This window comes from Mugil cephalus, chromosome 3 (genome assembly GCF_022458985.1).
Source record: "Mugil cephalus isolate CIBA_MC_2020 chromosome 3, CIBA_Mcephalus_1.1, whole genome shotgun sequence".
NCBI lineage: Eukaryota > Metazoa > Chordata > Actinopteri > Mugiliformes > Mugilidae > Mugil > Mugil cephalus.
The window spans coordinates 11158827-11179565 of record NC_061772.1 but is presented as its reverse complement, the minus strand read 5'-3'; the positions used below and the strand labels follow the sequence as shown (position 1 = coordinate 11179565).

Sequence of the window (20739 nt, the reverse complement as noted above, 5' to 3'; positions counted from 1 at the left end):
TTATTGTGGTGTGATCTTTGTTACGGTGGACGCTTGATTAGCATGAGCATTTTAGCTACGTAACGAGTTCCTGTCGCTCTGCTGGCAGCATCTCATCTTCTACCACCGCTTATCCTCACTAGGGTCACAGGGGTTGCTGGAGTCTATCCCAGATGTCATCGGTCAAGAGGCCCTGGACAGGTCATCAGTCTATCACAGGCCTAACACAAACCACCCTCACACCTAGGGTCAATTTAGATTCACCAGTTAACCTAACAAGCATGTCTTTGGGGGTGGGAAGAAACCGGAAAAAAACCCACGCATACACAGAAGGTGGGGGCCACTGGGGGGGCCTGTTGTGACAATAACAAAGATTATTATCCATCCTATGTCTGTTAAATAGGAAGTTACATCCTGAAGGTGGTTAGCTTAGCAGGGGAGGACATTAGCCATCCTGTCTTCAGAATAAGAAATTGTGTGTGATGTAAAATCCTGTTAGACAAAATTAATTGATTGTACACTTCAGTTTTTGTGCAGATGTAACAACCAGGATTTAGCTTGTTGGCTGAGTGAACTTTGTACAGTCCAGTCTTCATTCCAAATCAAGCTATGGATCTCTTGGTTTACTGTTGGATGCCATTTGAAAAAAAAAGATTTTTCATGATACGAAAATGGCACCAAAGCAGACCAATATTCTGGATGGACCGTTACAGACCTCGTCTGTGAAATCAATTGAAGCTTGCCAAGACTCAGTCTGACACACAGCGACGCGTGCACACGAACATGCTCATGCAAACATATGGGAAGAAAATGGCTGTGGTGACATTTCTCCAGCAAAAAAATGTCACCTGCGGTGGGGGTCGGTTCCCCGCTGAAATGGCATTTGCACACATTCACACTCACACACGGGCTTGCATGCTCACAAATTCATAGGATTATAGTGTACAATGAAAGCTGTCAAGGAAGCAGCAAAGCCCCCGGTGGAAGGGTGCATGATACATCCTGCAGGATACATGGGCTTGTCTGCGAGTGTGATTGGGGGTTAGTGTGCTCCCCCAGTGTTAATATGGCAGAAAACAGATTGAGACATCACATTTAAAGCCAGGGGAAATCAACCTGTACAGGTCAGACGTACTGCCGCGCATGTGTGTGTCTTGCGTGTGTGTGCGCTACAGAGAGAGAGAGAGAGTACCTGCTAGGGATGTCGAATTAAAAGAGAATCCCTCGGTGGATGTGTCTGAGTGGCGTCTGCTTCTCAAACTCCCTTCTGTTATTTCTGTACACGATGCTTCTCTCCGTGTTGTTGGTGAGCGCCATCTCACTTTAATCACATCAGCCAGTTGGGAGCCTTCCATTCGGACCACTGACTGCAGGGGGAGATGTGTATCAGTCAAGGAAATTAAACCGTGTACGTATAATCACTTAGGGAACCATCTGTAGTCGTACACAGAAACACAGCAGAGGCTGCAAGTGCCATGTTTTTGAAGCTGCCAAATGCAAAATAAAGATATGAAAAGAGACACAGAAGATGTGAATGATAATGATCCGCATCTGAACTAAGAGAATTTGTTCTAAAGGGATTTTATATTTGCTTTCTATGGATCTTAAAAGAGGCCATAAAGGCAGCAAACAGGTATGGACTTCATGACGGATTTCACTGACATCATTCAGCATGAATTAAGATAAGCTAATGCTTGAATGCCTTCTCCCTTTCCAAACCGCATCCACTGATATAATTTGACAGATGTTGACAAGAAAATATTTGTCTTTTTATGAAGGAGTCTTAATTGAGTTACACTTTACGGTGTCATGTGCTGTTTTGTAGCCTTGCCTGCTTCCTTAGACGTGCTAGCAGCATTCAAAGCCCTGCTGTGCCTCAGAGCTGCCTCACAGTCTCCTCCAGGTGGGAAATACACGAGCATGTCACAGTAGCCCCAGGGCATACATATCCTTCTTAAAGGTGTCTGCTGCTTCATGCGCTGTTCTGTGTCAAACCTGATCTACATACAGTTTATCTGGAGAGGGATGAGAATATTATTCGAAATGTTATGGCAGCTAATATGTGGAGCTTTCTCTTGCCTCCTCTTCTCCCTCTTTAACCTATCTTCACCTCATCTCTCTTATCCAGTGTATGAATATGTTTTATCTCGTTCCCCCCTTCTCTAACATATCTTACATATCTACCCTTCTCCATATCTGAATGACAATGAAGGACTGTGGGAGTCTTTTTCCCCCCCTCACTCCTCTTTCATCTCTGCAGTCAGATTTTGCACACATGCACACTCACAGATTGCGCCTTGACCTTGGGGGAAAATGATTGTATGACAGCTAATCAATTTTTAATAGCAGCTACGATCCCTCTCAGGCCACAAGCTGTGTGCGTCTGTCATGAGTGAGCATGTGCAAGTGCATTTTCGATGGACATTTGTGTGCCTTTATGCCTATCTGGGTGTCTGCGTGTCTAGTATCTAAATGACTGACTGAGTCTGTTATGGGAATCCAGTACAGTAGCCACTTTGTTCCACCTTACAGATGAAATATTAATGCTGTCAGTTTTGGCAGTATGGCCTGTGTACGGGGGCTTGTGAGCCTTTCTATCTTTGTGAGAACTTTCCATGGACACAGTGCATTACCCTGCCCCTTACCCATAACCCCACTCATCTCACATAAGAGTCTAACCCTAATCATAACCATAACCATGACCTGATTGTATGTTTTTTACCGAAACCAAGAACTGCTGAATACTAATACTTTGTATTGTGTCCAGAAAAATGCCCCCACAACTTTAGTATTATGCATGCATGCACGTACGTACACACGTACGCATGCACCTTGAATGAGGCATGGGAGCCATTAAAAAATATTCATTTTATTCTTGACAGATTTTTATTAACACATGCTTAATAGTCAACACATTGCCTGAGTGGAGCTATTTTATTTTATTTTTTTCATTCTGTTTGCATTTAAAGTCAGACATAACTGGTGGCTGATAGTTCTGCGTTGGTTTGAGGCTGCACAAGTGCCTGCAACAGTTTTTCTATGAGTTAATTACCAAGTCTAAACATTTGCACTAAACAGCCTGAGCAGTTTCTGATTAACGCAACAAATGATTAGGTTACACTTGGTTTTATGATACCCATCTTTCAACTAAATTACTATTTTGCAGCAGCTTTATATGCAGTGTTTTCAGCTACACTGATCAAGCATAAAATTATGACCACCTTCCTAAAATTGTGTACGTCTGCCTTGTGCCTCCAAAACAGTTGTGACTCATCAGAGAATGGACATGGGCCTCCTGAGGGTGTCGCCTTAATCGTCCTTTGACTTGTTCCTAGACCGTTTTGGTGTGTGTGTCTGTGTCAGGCTGCATCCTGCTGCCATCAAGGAGTGTCATTGCTGTGGGGTGGGTGCTTATCTATTGATCTGACTCAAAATAAACCAGTGTATTCATCACAAAGGAACATGTCACCTAACAAAGTGTCTAAGTAGCTCTATCCTCTGGTGTTACACAGTGTGTGAGGGCTTCAGTAATGCTGCTCTCTTAACACATGTGACATTTGACTCATTTCGTTAGTGGTTAACCTGGACTGTACGAATTTAGTATTACTTGAAGTTGCAGTGCTTTGCTATTTCATAATTTTAGGTACAGAAGAGCTCCTCTATGTCATATAAATGCTCCTCCTTGTCAGCATTACATCCAACTGAGAACAGCCAACATGGACAACATGATTATGATACTATGAGCTGAGCTGGAATGAATAAACGAGTTAAAATTAGAATTGATCCGAAGCCTGAACTATTCCCATATGGTATTTGTATCTACGTCTTGGTACATGTGCTGGCACAGATGTGTGTTCCGCAGTGTTTGGGAACCAATTAGAACTCTGTTTCAGTCTCTTATTGATTTTCCAGCCAATAGCAATGAAGCGCGGCTCTGAGGGACTATTGAACAATCTGCTCTCAGCTCAGGTTTGGTTGTTGCTGTTTTGCTGAATTCCTTTGCTTAAATTGGCTCAAAGAGTCCATTGTTCCTGAGTGTTGTGTTTTAGGCGGAGGAACAGTTAGATCGCTATCCAAGAGTGTGTGCTATGGGTGAGGTCAGTTTCTCAGTAGAAAAACCTGACTCCTTGCCCTTCAGCTTGGAAATGAACCTCAAAGCTGCCGCTGGTGTAATCTTCAGTCCGTATATAGGTTGAAAATAGGAATCATACACATGTGCGCTCAGACTCATCGCACAGATATCTAAGCAATTGGAAAATAAATGACTACATCGAGAAAAAAGGAAAAGAAACTTGTGTTTCAGTCGATCGTCACATTTGAGAGAAAATGAGAATAAAGAACAGGTGAGAGATAAGGTATTAATATTAAAAAAAGAAAGAAATTGAGATAAGTGAGATGAGGCAAAGAGAATGGACCGAGTGGACAGTGATATCGAGCAATATGATTTTTCTCAAACACAAAGAGAGACTGAAGAAGAGACGGTTATATGTGGTGTGAAAGTGAAAAGCAGACCGAGGAGGGTGGGGAGAACATCTGCAGTACAAGAAGGGAGGGTTCAATGAGGGATCAAGAGACAGAGGATTGACAAAGTGAGAGTCTCTAGAGTGTCATTAGTAACCTATTTCTCTCAGTGTTTCACTCTGTCTTTTTTTTCTGAAATAAACATCACTGCATCTTTCTTTTTTTTTTTCATTTAAATGAACAAAGAGTCCATTAGCTTTGTGTTCCTCCTGCACATGTTGTATTTGCTGGAGCACTTTGGCGCATGTATTGATTCAGTGGTGGAACTAGGCCAAGGATCCTCTGAGAATACTGTGGGTGTGTATTTGATAAGGCATACAGGCACACAGTTTCACAACCGATCTTGACCCAGGCTTCAGAGTCAGATTCAAGTTCTTAAACTAGTTGTTGCTGTCGGAACAAAAAAAAAAAAAATGTTTTATTAAATGTTTTATTCAGGTGAAACAGACGCTGGCAAAGATACAACCAGACCCAAAGTTTTGGGTGTAGTACAAATACACTGCTCCTATCAATATATTATCATTAAAGTATTTATTTGTAATTCCTCAGTCACCTTACGGCTGGTGTTATTGTGCTGATGTGTCCATTTCCCAGTTGTTGTTATGTGGTCATCAGCACCGGTCTTTGATAGTTTGACAAAAAGGGAATGGAGGTTAATGGTCCCCGGAGTGACTTTTAGCCGTTTCACATACACACTCAATATTTGGAGAAACGGACATGGAATCGCGTTATAGCCCCATTTATACCAGACACACACCTTTCACACTTTCAGACATGAGGAGGAAATAGATTCTCTGGAGGGAAGACTTTATGAGTTACGCCTTGTAAAGCGTGCAAAGGTAAAATCTTTCCCTCCAGGCTCTTACTGATGTGATGGGCTCTTTTATTGGGGTCAGGAGAGGGCCTACCTAGCACTCAATCTAAGAGTGTGTGCTAGAAAAAAAAAAGAGTGTGTCTGTGTTTGTGTAGTGGTATGGGTATTTAGTCGTATTTTTTTAACTCAAACTCTTGACCCGACATTAAGCCTCAGTATCCTGGGTTTCTTAAGGGTCACGGAGGTTACATATTTATTGTGGTGGGGTGGCTCCACTGTTCATTTTAGACCCTCGTCTAAAGGTACACACACACACGGTTCAGATGCCAACATAAACACTCTCTTATACACACTCACTCACTGAATTTATTGAACCAACCCTCTTAAATGGCCCATGGTCATTTAATGATGCAACCAAAGGAAAGCCTTGTAATGTGCTGAATTAGATGTGTGTGTGTGAGCGAGAGGGAAACGTGCATATAAACATGAACATGTTAAGAGCTTTTAGAAGATAAATTGTCTATGTGCTTTTTATGTGACAGTATATTATTTACTAGCTTTTGTGTTTTTATATAACTCTTAGCCATCCAGGTAAATTTGCTCAGTGTAATCCAAGCTTGTTCTGGTCCCTTTTTTGTCCATGAAGTGATTTATACCCAAAACTTAAAATTTAAACGTATTTTGGAGAAGATATGCTTCATAAAGCTGAGTTGCCGTTGACAAATTTTATAATAAGTTGCTGAACATTTTTTTAGTTATGATCAGAAATAAGAAAATACTTACAGTGCTTTTATTCCGTTAATACTCTGTCTCCGTGCAGTGGGCTTTGGAGTGTTTTGGGATTACTGTGTGATGCGTAGTCCCGTCGTTGTGTTTAACTGGAAGAGCACTTCACACGATTATTCATCTGTGCTAACGAGCAGAAACAGACAAAAGATTTCTCTCCCCACCTCGTCTTCCCTCCTAGGAGGCACATAAACACACTAGTCTTCTTTCATCTGCCCTACTACGCTGCTCAGTGGAGACATTAAATCTTACCTTGTTCAGAAAAGACATGTCACAAATAAAAATACAGATATTTTCTTTCTTTTTGCTACAGTGAACTATTAGATAAGGTCGAGCTAGCACACTCCAGTAATTTAACATCTTCATGTAGCAGAGGTTATCTGACTCAGGTTATGACAGCTATCAGGATTAGCAGAAATACGTTATCCTCCACACTATTACACATCCATCCACATACTCCCCTATCATTTTTTGAGATCTAGAGATCTAGAGCTTTTCCTCCCATGCACTAGGGTCTGATAGGGGACTCATACTAGATCCTGACGCCCATTTCAGGGACTGAATGCTTAGTTTGGTCCATTCACAGGATTCAAGGCTGCGTGTGCAGCTCCTATCTGGATGAGTCTCACACAGACCAGAACTAATGGTGCATTCATGCTGTTTCTGTTAAGTCATAACATCCAGAATATAACTGCATATCTTCTGCTTGTCAGCCAGTGTACTGTACATCGTCACATCGTCTGCTCTTTGAAACGTTCAGCTGCTTTCATCTGCCATGCCTTATGCCGCCTTCTTCTCATATCCTTTAAGCTGTAATTACGTGCAAGAGAGTGGGAATGCTCACGTCAGCCGTCGATTCCAAGTCTGTCCACCCATACCTCTATCATAAGTAGTGAAAAAAGCTGCTGAAAAATCATTGGATTACTGACTTAATGGCTACGAATGCACCACAACTAAATCAAAGCTTAACACTTAATGTAATTGTTTCTGAACTTCAAGTTTCAATTTGTAACAACCTTTAACATTTTACTGCTCAAAAACAGAATAAATGCACCTACCTACGTTAAGATATAAATTTAGCATGTGCCAACACAAGACAATACAAGAGACATCACTTCAATACAAAGATGTACAAAGGTGTAAGAATAACGTTTGGATCTCTGAAAGACCAAACAGAGAACTTAACTCTTAAGGGTGAACAGAGACAACAGAAAAGGTCAACTGACTCCCAGAGTGACATATGTGAGTGTTTGCAGAAACAAAATGCATGACCTTTTTCAGATTTGCGAGTATTATAGAGTCAGCTATGGCACCAGGAGTGTTTGTCTCTGAGTCTGAGCATTATTTTTTATGCTCAGACTGTTTATTTGACTTTTTTAACATTAACTTATTCCATTCAGTTCAGTGTTATTTATCCAGCTTCAGTGAAAAATACAAATGATCCCAAATGCTTTACAGAACCCAGCTTGAATCACCCTGTGCAAGACTTTGATCATGGATTGGACCAAAAGAGACAAGACAACTGTAGACATTTTTGCCACAAGCTTCTCCACTGTTGTGTTGCCTGATGAGTCTCTGGTGGGAGATTTTACATGGACTCATTGATATGACTGCGGGAGGGCTTATAGCTACATAAACACTCAGCTACATCCGGAGTCGCAATATAAATATCGAATGTACGTGATAACCAGGGCGGCTCACATACCCTGAGACAGTTGGTGTGAATCATAAAGCGGCACCTACCTGACACCAACCTCCAGTCATCCGTTTCAACCGAGCCTCTCTTAGAAAGGAAATGTGGTGTTAAGCTTCTGGGTAATCCTGTGGTGTGATGCCAGAAGAAATAATAAGCGACAAATCATGGAAAGAGCAAGACAGACATGCTGAATCAGACAGTGATATTATCAGCGGCAGATCAAACGGAGAAGTGCAATTAATTCACCTTTGTGAGTGAGGGGAAGAAAAGAGAGCAAAAATAAACTGCTAGAAAGTGCCTCAAACTTTTAAACATCTTGAACAAACAGAGTGGTTTATGTGTTAAAACTCACTCAGATTCGATGACGCAGCGTTTTGCCACTTCTCATATCAAAGAAAACAACAGCAGCTGTCAGGCGGTAAATTGCGGCTGCTAACAGTTTGTGACAGGAGTGGGAGGAAAGGAAGAGCGAGAAGGCGAGAGAGCTAAAACAGGATTTCGGTAATTTAGGCTTCTGATGTTTGGCAGTGAGCTGAAGGTAGGAAGGAGGGATGAACAGAGGAGAAAAGGATAGAAGGAGATCATGAAAGACGGACAGGTAAAGAGGTGGGATGCGAGGTATACTTTCAGGATGAATGAGGTGATGACAGAAGGAGCAAGAATGTACATTCTCATGTCGTACACAAGTAGAAAGCTGAACTGTGTTGCTCTTTGTGTTGTGTGACGGTGAAGGTCACATCTTCCAACAACAACGCTCCACTGAAAGACCAAATCTGTCCCTGGTTTTAACTTGGGTAGACTCTCTCAGTGAATTATAAGCGAAGAAAGCTGTAATCAATCAAAAACATAACAAAACATAACCAGGACACATGCCGCTGTGTGATTGCTAAGATGGCACAGTTTAGAAAAGCATCTCGAAAACTCTCAACAAGTTTTGTTTGTGCATCCTGTGCCGTGTTTTGGGGCATTGTTATATATCAGATCAGAGTAAATTTATCTCTCCACCATGCAGGTTGTGTGCGTTTTTAGCGTTAATCACTGTATCGCTGATTACAGATACGTTTGCCTTCAGCCTGTTCCGTTCTGTTTTGCTAGTTTCAATTTGTTTCTGTCTCTAAACATGTGTTTTCTGTAACTGTACAACCCTCAGGTGAAAGTGATGATGCGCGTTTGCCCGGTGTCTCAGTCCGACGCAGCTGAGTCCAGCTCCTTCCTCAAAGTGGATCCCAGGAAGAAACAAGTCACCATCATGGACCCTTCAGCAAATCAAACACCAAGCGCTGCTTCCCAGAAAAGGGCGGGAGCCAATCAGGTCCCTCCGAAGATGTTCACCTTTGACGCTGCCTTCCCTCCTGATGCATCACAGGTCAGAGAGAAGAGTCTGCAAGACGAGACCTTACATGAGACGATACACTGAATATCAAGCTTTCATTGAAGTGATTCCAAGTTTCTGAAGTAACTGCTTAGATTAGTACACTGACTAGAAACAAAGGGTCTATAATAGCTTGAGAATACAGCCCATGAAATAATTGTTTTGATGAGGCAGTGAATGCATCACACAGTATATGCCTGGGCATTTCTTTACCAATGATAAACAGATGTGTTTTTAACTGTTAATCAAGTGAAAGGTTAATAGACTGCTGAGATTTTTTTTTCCATTTCTTCTGCCAACATAGTGTGAGTGTTGTTTTGTGCTGCCTTCAAATAGAATAGAATAGACTTTATTGTCATTGTACATCTCAGCATAAAACGAAATTGGAGAGAGCAACATCTCTCCGGTGCAAGAACAAGAACACCTCTAGATGTATAAATAAAGTAGAGCAACACTAAAAAGACTAGATGGGCTTCTGTTTAACACACTCACAAGAAAAGTCCATCAGAGAGGTTGTGGGATACGTGGACTTCACGATTTTTTTTTCCTTCTGAATTTTACAGTGTCTGAGGGAAATGTCGATATTCTCCAACATCCTCACACTGTGCCTTTGCATTTCTTACATTAGCCATTTATTAGCTTGCTAAACTTGGTCCTGTAAGCCTCAGTGCCTTCTAGTTGGCAGCAGTGGTGCTCTCACACCTTATGGCTGATGTTACCATTTGAACGGCTGCATGTCGTAAATCTTTTATGACACATCAAAGCGATAAATAATAATGATAATGAAGCTCTGACGCAGCTCCACTTCTAATATGGACCATGTCCGCTGATGTGTTAACGTGTGTCTGATTTTCTTGACCTTCTTCCTATATCCTTGCCTGTTGCTAGGCGGAGGTGTGCGCAGGAACGGTTGCTGAGGTTATTCAGTCTGTGGTGAATGGAGCAGATGGCTGCGTCTTCTGCTTTGGACACTCCAAGCTGGGTAAGACTCTCTCTCTCTGTCTCTCTCCGTCTCACACACACACACACACACACAAAATGAAAGCATGTGTGGTATGTGAGTCATCCTTAGTGTGTGTGTCTCAGCATCAGCGTGTCAGTCCTTCACTTGGCCCTTCTCTCGGCTGGCCCTCATGTATCAGAGAGAGAAAGAAGAGGATTAGTGTCTGCTGAAGCTGAAAGCGTCCTCAGTCTGCTCTGTCTCTGTCTTCCCTTTCCCCTCACTAATCCTCCTGAAACTGCTTTTTAGAGAAGCTGTCTTTAAAAGGGTCAGGACCCCTCGCTGCACACTGCAACGTGTCTGATTCCAGACATGCACTGACACAAACAAAGACCCACAACACGCACGCACGCACGCTCTTCAACACAGGGTCAGCCCCGGTTGTGTTTATCCCTGTACATTCGAGCAGCATTATCCGTCTTGGTTTGTGATTTTCATGCTGGAGTTTCTAGCTCCCCTTGAACTGATGGACAGAGGACAAGCGGAGTGGAAACGCCTCCGATCAGCAGGGAACATGGAGTTTTACGTTAAACCAACACGCAAGTCAATGTTTCTTTGTTGTGGTGCAGGAAATTTGTCCCTTGCCAAAGCTTTAATAAATGTATCAGGAGTTAATGATCATGCAGTTAGTCATTTAAAGTGGGCCTCGGTTATTTATTTCTGTTAACAGTTATGTCAGCTTCTTAATTGCAGACAATAGGGCATGAGCAGTTGTGTTTGTTTTCATAATGGCTGTTTTTGTGCCGATTATAAACTCCTTTTAGGAGGCTAATGGGAATCCAAATGAAGAATTAAGAAAAACTGTCAGACCAGCACTTAGACAGATTCAATAGCACGCTGGTTTTAGAAAAATGGAAAGGGCTGCTCTATTCCTCTTTCATGTGTTCGCTCCATGGATTCATTATTGTGAAATTTGCTCAGTGGGCAGAGGCCATTGAGCAAATGCACTGGACTCCTCTGGCTGAGCAAGCTGAGAGCAGGCGTGTAGAATAGAAATAAGTTAGAAAGAAAATAATAGCATCAGATCATTGGCTTTATCGCAGCGAACGCATCAGATATGTGATTCCAAGTAGTTTTCAAGTCAAATTCGGTACAGACCTGTGTTTGGGGAAAACTGTGCACCGACCATCGCTGTTGTTTTTGTCGTCAATGAGACAGTGAAAAATCAACTAAGTCCACCTGAAACACTGGTAAAAACTCATGACCACTGTAAGCTGAGCATGCACAGTCCTGTAGAGTAGAATCTTGTTGTACAGATCAAGCCAACAGATGCACGTATAATTACTACAGATCTCCCGAGACACAAAACCAACACAACAAGCAGACTCTCTACAGTAGATCAATATTTTTCATTTCATCATGTTTACATGTTTTCATCCTGCTGTCAAATACTGACACATGACAACACAGACTGTAGTGATGCATGGCGATGACTCATAGAGCATAATATGACTATGGCTGAAACTAATATTCCTAACACCCCTTCTTATTGCCACGCTTGATCGTGTTGATGATACTGAAAGTGCTGTCCTTTGATTGAAAGAGCAAACTATCTTTGATGGATTCCTCAATCAATTTTACCGTTATATTAATGCTGTGACCTTACTTGTCTCAGTTGAAACGGCCGCTGCTTGTAGTCGCAGATGAGATAATTCTTTATGATCTAGCTCACCTAAGGCCATGGATCTTAATGAGGCGGCATTATAACGGCATTGCCTTATTTCTAATTAAAATGGGGAAAGTAACACAACCAGCATTTATCTTCGGCTCTGTGGCCCTCGGCTGTAGACAAATATGGAGGCTCAGAAGCAGCCAAGTCTGCTCACCCACGCGCTCATGCGCACATGCACTAAGAGCAGAAAGGTTTTTCGTTGAATGGAAAAAATTAACTCAGAGTCCAAATCCTCCTGAACAAAGGGATAAAAGAATCATCTCGCTTTAAGTCATGTCTGAGGGATTTTGTTAAACGTACTAGATTATTCATCACCTCTAAGTAATTATAACTGTGTGTGTGTGTGTGCTCATACCACCTCGATGACACTGGTCGGTATCGCAACTTGGTGAGATCAGTTACCAGAAATATATGTGAACTGACTCAGACACAATCACAGACACACACACGTCTCTCTTTCCTGCAGTGTATCATTACTGGGTCATTTCAGAAGTCAGCCGGACTGAGGTAGTCAGATCAGAAGCCACATGCATACTTACATAGACATGTATTTTAAGACTGAAAAGACACAGGCCTGAAAGATAAGAAAAAAGAGAGAGCAGGGATGCTCAAATGTTCTTGGGTTTCGGTTGCTGTACGGCATAGGGCCATTATCAGAGGGAATCCTTTCATTAGTTAAATAAAAAGAAAGCAGGTAGTAACTCAGATAAATCAAAGGAAATGAAACCCAGGGACACTTTACATACATGAGCTCTTTTGATACAGCTGATTGGGGCATCTAATATATGTCTTAACATTTATTTAACAGCACTTTTTATTTAGAGGAACGTTGAGAGAAAGATGGTTTATTATTATTTAAACGATAAATGATATAAATGCCACTACAATGGCACAGGGTTTGCTGAATGCAGCTTTTTTTTTCTAGCCAATTTACTGTCTCATCTAGTTTGTGACCAATAATGAAGTGTGCATGTGTTGTGACAGTTAGTCTAGATGCTCCTGGAAAACACTGAAGGAGAACGATGTAGAATGAGAGTGCAGGTGACAACCTCTCCTCTGTCTTGTCTCAGAACAAATCAGACACGTTTCTCTGCTGTGCATTGTAGGAGTTTCATGTCCTCTTTTTTTTTTTCTGTGTAAGTGTTTGTGTTGGTGTGATTGCTAGCTGTGACATGTGGCTTTGTTAAGGTGTGTGTTTGATCTCCAACTTCTGACGGCCAGAGCAGGTGCGGCAGGTGGGGGGCGGGGGTAACCATCATCCTGTGACTGAAAGGGGCAGACCCATGCGAACACACATGCTCAGGCTCTCAAACAAAAGCATGGCACACACAAAGCTATTTCTAGTGTGTGTTTTTTCATATTGTTTTTTGACAGATGTCCATCTTTTTTTTTCCCCATCCAGGTAAATCCTACACAATGATTGGCCGCGACGACTCTCTGCAGACTCTGGGTATAATCCCCTGTGCCATCTCCTGGTTGTTTAAGCTCATCAATGAGAGAAAGGAGAAAACTGGGGCACGCTTCTCTGTCCGCGTCTCTGCTGTGGAGGTCAGTGGAGTTTTATCCTGCAGAAATGCCAAACACAAACATTTGACGAAGCCGGCCTCTTATAGGCTGTTAGTTAGTTTTCTAAAACTGTGATCATTTTAATGATTGGCTTCTTAAAGACGTATTAAAGGCTGGATTCTCCCTTTTAGACTGATATAGTGTCCATAGATCAATCAATTAACTGAAAAAAAGACAGTGAGGTGACTGCTATCAATGTGTCTGTGTGAAGGTCTGGGGAAAAGAGGAGAATCTGAAGGACTTGCTGTCTGAAGTGGCTACAGGCAGTTTACAGGATGGACAGTCACCTGGAGTCTACCTGTGTGAGGACCCCATCTGTGGCATGCAGGTACACCCACACACATATACTTCTAAGCACACCACAGCTGACAGTAGCATCAGTTTACGTAATGCAGCCGTGTCTGATTAAATCCTGTGAGTGTGTGCATGAACACTCTCTGGCTTTGTATCAGTGTGATTTACCATTGTTTATTTAGCCTCAGGTTGTTCTCTATTGTCTGGGATGTACCAACAGGCGCAGTACAGTAGGCTAGTCTTTTTTTTTTTTTTTATCCAAAAACACATTATAAATATGTTAAAACACATTCAGGAATAGCTGCCTGATTAATTCATCTGCCTCAGACTGGACTCTGAATAGGTTCAGCTGTAAATGAAGAGAGTAAAAGTGGAAAATTATGGCTTTTCAGTCACTGAAGCTTTTAGTTTTAAGTTGTTGTTTTTTCTTTTTTATTTATTTATTTATTTTTTTAAATGCAGTGATTGCTAAACAGTCCACTTTGGTACACATGATTCAGATGACAAAGGGCTGCTTAAAAGGAATAAATCTAATCACTTCCATTAATCTATTACCGGTGCCATAATTCTCTTTTTGGCGACTACATGGCAGTGGTCTTAATAGCATGTGCATGTAGAAAAAGGCCAAGAACAACAGTGACAGTGAATGAGCAAGTGTGTGTGTGTGTGTTGATAGGATTAAAGGGTCTGATACAAGCACATCTGTGTAATCCTTAACTAATCTGACATAATCTCATCAGTAATGATATCCTGAACCACGCACACACACACACCACCATGCACTCTCTATTGCTCATGTCTGCTTCCCTCTGTCTATTTCTCACGTACCTGCAGGCAAATTAGAAATGTTTTATTAGAATATGTCAGTCAGTCCCCTACACGCTGAGCCCTCGTAACACGCGGTATTATCAGTGTTTAACCACTTCTTGCTGGATAAATACCATCCTTTCCTCCTGTCTGACTGTCTGTCCTCTGGCCATTCTCTTTTACTTCCTTATCATATGTGTAAAAGTAGCAATATTTACCCAACATTTACATCTGTCCTCCTCCCCCACGTTTTCCAGCTCCAGAACCAGTCTGAACTCCGAGCTCCGACCCCAGAAAAGGCAGCCTGGTTCCTGGATGCAGCCATAGCAGCTCGCCACAGCAGCCAACGCCCCAACACCACAGAAGAAGAACACAGGAATTCACATATGCTGTTTACGTTGCACATATACCAGTATCGCATGGAGAAGACGGGCAAAGGCGGGAGTGAGTACTGTTTGCTCTGATGCTGTCATCACTGGTGATGTAACGATGGTGCAACAAGAAGAACAAACTACCGCATTTAGTCTGTTTCTGCTGTTGCAGATATGACAGTAGTACTGTTAGAAAACTTACTGTACACAGCAGAACAAAGCCAGATAAAAACATGATTATACTGAGTAGAAGCATGAGTGTAAAAAAATGTGAATCTATGGATAAAAATGTGAAGCTATGGAGAAATGACTCACTGATGTACTATACTATACTTATGCACTATGAATGCTTAAAGACAAAACAATTAAGATGAGAACATGCACATTTTGACACTACTGATATGAATTTTGAAACTATTGCAAACATCTGTACAAATCTATCTTTAGTCTGTTTATTTAGATTTCTCCTCCGTTGCTTACAGCCCTCTGCCTTCCCTCTTTCATCCGTGACCCTTTTTTTTCCCCCACTAGTGTCTGGAGGTCGCAGCCGCCTCCATCTCCTGGATCTGGGCAGCTGCGACGTCAAAGCTCTTGGCGGAGGAGGAGGTGGTGGGAAGAGCAAGGAGAACTCTTCGCCCAGCTCGGCCCCCCTGTGCCTTTCTCTGTCCGCCCTGGGCAACGTGATCCTGGCCCTGGTCAATGGGAGCAAACACATTCCGTACAAGTAGGTTGACGTGTGGCGAAAGAAAGAAATGCGCTAACGTGCCCAGATTAAAGCAAGAAGGCGAAACTGAACCAAGAGGCAAAAATTTACAAATGAATGAAAGAAATGTGGAGATGGGTGACGGGATGTTTTTTTTGAGCTGGAAGAGAAGGAGAAAGGGAAGCAGACGGTAGATTTCCTAAGGTGCTGCGTGTTTGGGGGACTTAATGTCATAAACAAGAACAGCTGCTGTTACATATTCATCACATTCATTTTGCTGGTTAACTGACTGGCAAGGAGAGCAAAGGAGAGAGCGGGAAGGAGAGATAATGCAGACAGAACATGAAGCCAGAGTTGAAAATATAAACAGGAAAAACATAAATACTGTGGTGACATTTAGTCTGCTCAGACACTGTATACAGTATACGAGACAGTTATTGTCCTTCTTTTGCCTTTCTCTAATTCCCTGCTACTTGCCTCCTTTCTTCTCGCCACTCCGCTCTCCTCAAAGCTGTATAGCTCTGTGCCGCTCGCTGGGTTAATTTAATCACCAGCTTTAGCATTTACATTGCAAAACAACCTGCTACTTAGCACTGAAGCTGTGAGCAAAGCTTTGCTGACTCTGGTCTGGCACTAATGACTCAGACTGTTGCTGGAGTGCAATGGGATTTGACTGGTTCAACAATCGATGCTGCCACTTCTCTACATCCAAGAACTTAGAGCAGAGGCTGTTTAAAACAGAATTGATGTTTCACTGCGGGGCTGAAGTCAACCAGGTATTTAAAAGTGGTCTTTTATTTAAAAAACACTGTAGGTGCTTCGGTCTTGCCTTCATTTGCCTCTCCCTGGTATTTATAATAGAACAAAAGATGACTTTCGTCATACAATGATTTTAATTCAGCCTTTTTGTTGAATTCTTAAGTAGACTGAGGTAGAAGCGCTACTTACAATTAAATGCACTGAATACAACAGCTGATAGGAATGAATGTATGTACGTTATTAGTATTGGGATTTGTTCAAGAAGCAGCCAGGTGAACCAGGTGATGCATCAACCAGCTGACGGTAGCCGCCTTTGACATCCACAGAAACCAAAAGAACTAAATTTAAAGTCTTCACGATGCAAACCAAAAATGTGTTTATTCAGGATTCCTGGAAACTCATTTTTTTCATCCACGTTGCTGAGCCTGCCTCGCAATGCATCACTGCTTCCAGCATAGGGTCCCATCCTGTTCTCATAATCCCAGTCCTGTTCCAGGACTGTTGCTAGGTAACTGGTAAATCTACTGTTGATCGGCAGATTTTGGACTTTGTATTTACCAAATTACAATTCAGGAAACGAGGCAGACTGTTGGCTCTCTCCACAAGAGCCACGGTTTAGCTCTTGAGAGAATGCAAATATTTCAGTACACACAGTCAACATCTTTACGTGGCCCATGTTTCAGCTCATGAAGATGTAAAGGCTCTTAACATATTAACTAAACATCAACTTTTCCCTTCGGGGACCTTGTCCAAAATCTGACCTCTACCAAAATGGTTGGCAGTATTAAATTATTAATAGATTTCTCTCTGCCAAACGATCCTGTCCAGGGACGCTGTTTAATTTCCTTTTTGCCAATATTCAGTTGGATGATTGCAGAACCAAGTTTGAGCAATATAAGCCCAAACTCCAGAAATGTTGAGATTTATTAATTCAGTTGGAGATATTAGTTTCCTGTAATAATGGGTGTTTAATAATGCATTCATCAGAGAATAGTTTTAATCACAGCGAGCATTGTGTTACATGTACACTTCTCCTCACTGGTAAAACTTTCGTAATAAATCCAGCACGGGCTGAAAGGTAAGCTCTGATCCACCGTTCCCATCACTTGAATTAACATCCAAATGAATACTTCATGAGTCATGAGTTTACCTACATTAATCTCAGGGAGAGATGCAGGAGGATAGAGATAAATCGAGGGAGCGAGAGGAGGGTTTGTTCAAGCCTGCGGGGGCAAACTGAGAGAGAAGAAAAGAGAGGAAGAGAGCACCGACGGAAAAGAGGAGGTCAAGATAAGTGTGTGTGTGTGTGTGTGTGTGTGTGTGTGCACGTATGTGAGTGTAAACATACGTGTGTGAGGCTTGACCGCAGGCTGTGTTTTTAGAAAAAGGGGGACAGCAGCATGAGGTATCGAGCCACAGAGGAGCTGTACTCACTGTCAGCCTGCAGGCCTCATCACACACACACACACACACACACACACACACACACACACACACACACACACACACACACATACACGTATACAAGTACGTACACTATGAATGATTGCAGTAGCCCACCCAGGAGAAAGTCTTTTCTTAAACACACAGCCTAGTTTTACTCTCCATCTGTTAGAATAATCTCTGTGGGAGATAGACTGTCTCCTAATATTAGACCTCGTGATATCCAGAGTGTTTCTTTTAAAACATTTACAGTAAGTCTGGAGCAGTAGTTTTCATGTGTTTTTGCGTCATTAATCAAAAAACATGAATGTTGATTACCGTTCATTTGCGGTTTTCTGCACTCCTTTATTTCAATATGTGAGCCCAATTTTGTGTCATTATTGCCATCATCAGTCTCTCCAAGTTCTGGGAAACGTTCAGGGATCTCATCAAAGACGATTTATTAATAATCCTTTGTTAAATGCCAGCTATACACTACGTGGGCGTCTGTTGGAAAATCGACCCGTTTTGTCGCATGTTTAAGTCGCCGTGTGCGTTTCGAACGTGTCTTTGGTGCTTACATCTCGGTGTATATGTGTAACCAGGGACAGCAAGCTGACCATGTTGCTAAGGGAGTCGCTAGGCAACATGAACTGCCGGACCACCATGATTGCTCACATCTCTGCCTCACCCAGAGATTTCTCAGAAACCCTTTCCACCATCCAGATTGCTTCCCGGGTCCTCCGCATGAAAAAGAAGAAAACTAAAGTCACTGTGGTGAGTTTTGATCAAACCTTGATGCTATATTAAAACCAGGAGGCAACTCATCTTGATACCGTAAAACTAAAACTTTAGGTAAACGATAACCACATGAAGACAACTTTGTAAGTCTCTTGCAATAGATCTTCAACAGGCAGACACATGTTCAATCAACTGTACAATGACTGCATCCTGCTCATTACCTTCACTGTTATGTTGCACTGTATGTTTTATTTTTTACTTTGAGAAAAAAAGGCATTGAAAGTTGAAATACTTTCTTTTGAACGAGCATGTTATCACCTTGTCTTTTTTTTTTGCTGCGGCTACCATCTCTCATCTTCCACTTGTCATTTTCACTTCAAAATGGTTCAGCAGAAGAAGAGGTAAATTGAGGGCTTCAGAGCTCTAAAAGTAAAGCTCACGGCAGAGTAGAATTTTAGTATGCAAGACGGCTAGGTTTTGATTTAAATTCTGCTGTAATGTGTTATTTGTTGAGGGTGCATGTTGGTCTATTATTTGTACGGGCATGCCTTTTCTGTGTGTGAACCGTCAAAGGCTAAGAGGTTCAAAAAGGAAAGCAATCACACTCTGCAAACCTGCAAATTGAGTGTTTTCTCTCTCACCACCCGACAATCTCTATTCAGCAATACACATCCAGCTCCTCTGGAGGAGAAAGTTCCTGCGAGGAGGGTCGCATGCGTCGCCCAACCCACCTGCGACCCTTCCATCACCGTGGTGACACTGACTCCGACCTGCCACTGCTACGGCTGTCCAGCGACCCTGACGAATACTCCAGCAGCGAACAGTCATGTGACACAGTGATCTACGTGGGCCCGAATGGAGCCGCGGTGTCGGACAGAGAGCTGACAGACAACGAGGGGCCGCCAGAGTTTGTGCCAATTATTCCCGCTTTGCTTCGAGGTAAAACGTCAGAGCAGCATCAAACACAGAGGCAGACGGCTGGTGCACACAACAAGGTGACTTGCGAGGCAATTAACAGTGATCACAATATTCATTGTTAAGAAAAGCTAGATTACTTACTTCACAGTCATTTCTGTGACAGGTGCAGCCTCAGCCAGATGATCTGCCCAGCGGCCCCTCTCAGCCCCTGTTGCAGCCGTCTCAGTCACTCCTTGGTCAGCCGTTGGCCCCCGTCCCAGAGGAAGGAGCTGAATGTCTAAAGTGCAACACCTTTGCTGAGCTGCAGGAAAGACTGGATTGCATTGATGGCAGTGAAGAGGTGAGAAAGGCTTTTCCTTTGGTTGTTTTATTGATTTTGTACTGTGAAAAACAACAACAACAAAAAACATATACAATATATACGGTCAACCATATGTAACCATTAAATGGCAGTTCAATAGTAGATCATCAAAATGAAAAGAACAATCGTTATGTTGTTATGTTATGTCTACAACAAGCTGAATTCCTTATGAATTCCCATTAGGATTTTGTTTACATTTGCTTAACAGTTACCGCATGTGTCGACATATGCTTGTTGTCACAGCAATGTATGTTTTAAAGAAGTATTCCCACTGACAAATGTCAAAACCAACCAAGTACGTTAATGTATGTTAATCTCATAATCAGAGTTGTTGTTCTTTTTTATCCGTTCACTTTTACAGGTGGCAAAGTTTCCCTTTGAAGAAGTTGCAGCGAACAAACAAGGAGTCAAACAAGAGCCATGTCCACCTTCCTGTGTTCAAACCTCTGCCACTGCTCCTGGCTCTGCAGCTGTGTTGGACACAGAAGTCAAAACAGGTGAACAAGGCTTTAGTTGATTTATCACTTAGACTGCATGCATGTGTCTCATATAAATGGTATAATGTATGTCCAGAAACTATATTTTGCGATATTCTGTAACAGAAACCTTTCCTTTGTCCATGTCCTTGCAACTCTTTTTGTCCAGGTTCTGCATGTGCAGTAGGAGATGCAGTTCAGTTCTCCTTCTCCTCAGCAACGGCAGCCCCTAAGAGGAGGACCAATGACCAGCAGCTGCAGGAGATCAAGGAGGTGGTGGAGGAGGCAGAGCTGGCCCAGACGATGATCCATAACCTGGCTCAGAGTTCTGGGTGCCCCATAGTTACTAGTACCAGGAGCGTTACAGGGAGCAGCAGCATCACAACTACCCCCCTGCACAGGGCCAAGAGCACCCACCTACACGACAGGTTAGTGTGTTATTTAAGCTTAGCATTTATTGTTGTGGAAGTCTTTTGGAAAT

General features: G+C 42.4%; 1 protein-coding gene across 3 annotated transcripts in view; it reads left to right on the top strand.

The window, feature by feature from the left end:
• Nucleotides 1–20739, top strand: part of kif26ba (kinesin family member 26Ba) — a 74588-nt gene that overhangs the window by 41465 nt on the left and 12384 nt on the right. For 2 of the 3 annotated variants that reach the window (XM_047580023.1, XM_047580022.1), the window contains exons 6-16: nucleotides 8947–9162; nucleotides 10057–10150; nucleotides 13243–13388; nucleotides 13618–13734; nucleotides 14765–14951; nucleotides 15410–15602; nucleotides 18368–18539; nucleotides 19166–19498; nucleotides 19585–19761; nucleotides 20144–20279; nucleotides 20428–20686. In XM_047580023.1, coding sequence (XP_047435979.1) covers nucleotides 8947–9162; nucleotides 10057–10150; nucleotides 13243–13388; nucleotides 13618–13734; nucleotides 14765–14951; nucleotides 15410–15602; nucleotides 18368–18539; nucleotides 19166–19498; nucleotides 19585–19761; nucleotides 20144–20279; nucleotides 20428–20686 — 2030 coding nt within the window. The remainder of the gene's footprint in view (nucleotides 1–8946; nucleotides 9163–10056; nucleotides 10151–13242; nucleotides 13389–13617; nucleotides 13735–14764; nucleotides 14952–15409; nucleotides 15603–18367; nucleotides 18540–19165; nucleotides 19499–19584; nucleotides 19762–20143; nucleotides 20280–20427; nucleotides 20687–20739) is intronic. The other variant, XM_047580024.1, reaches the window with a different exon arrangement.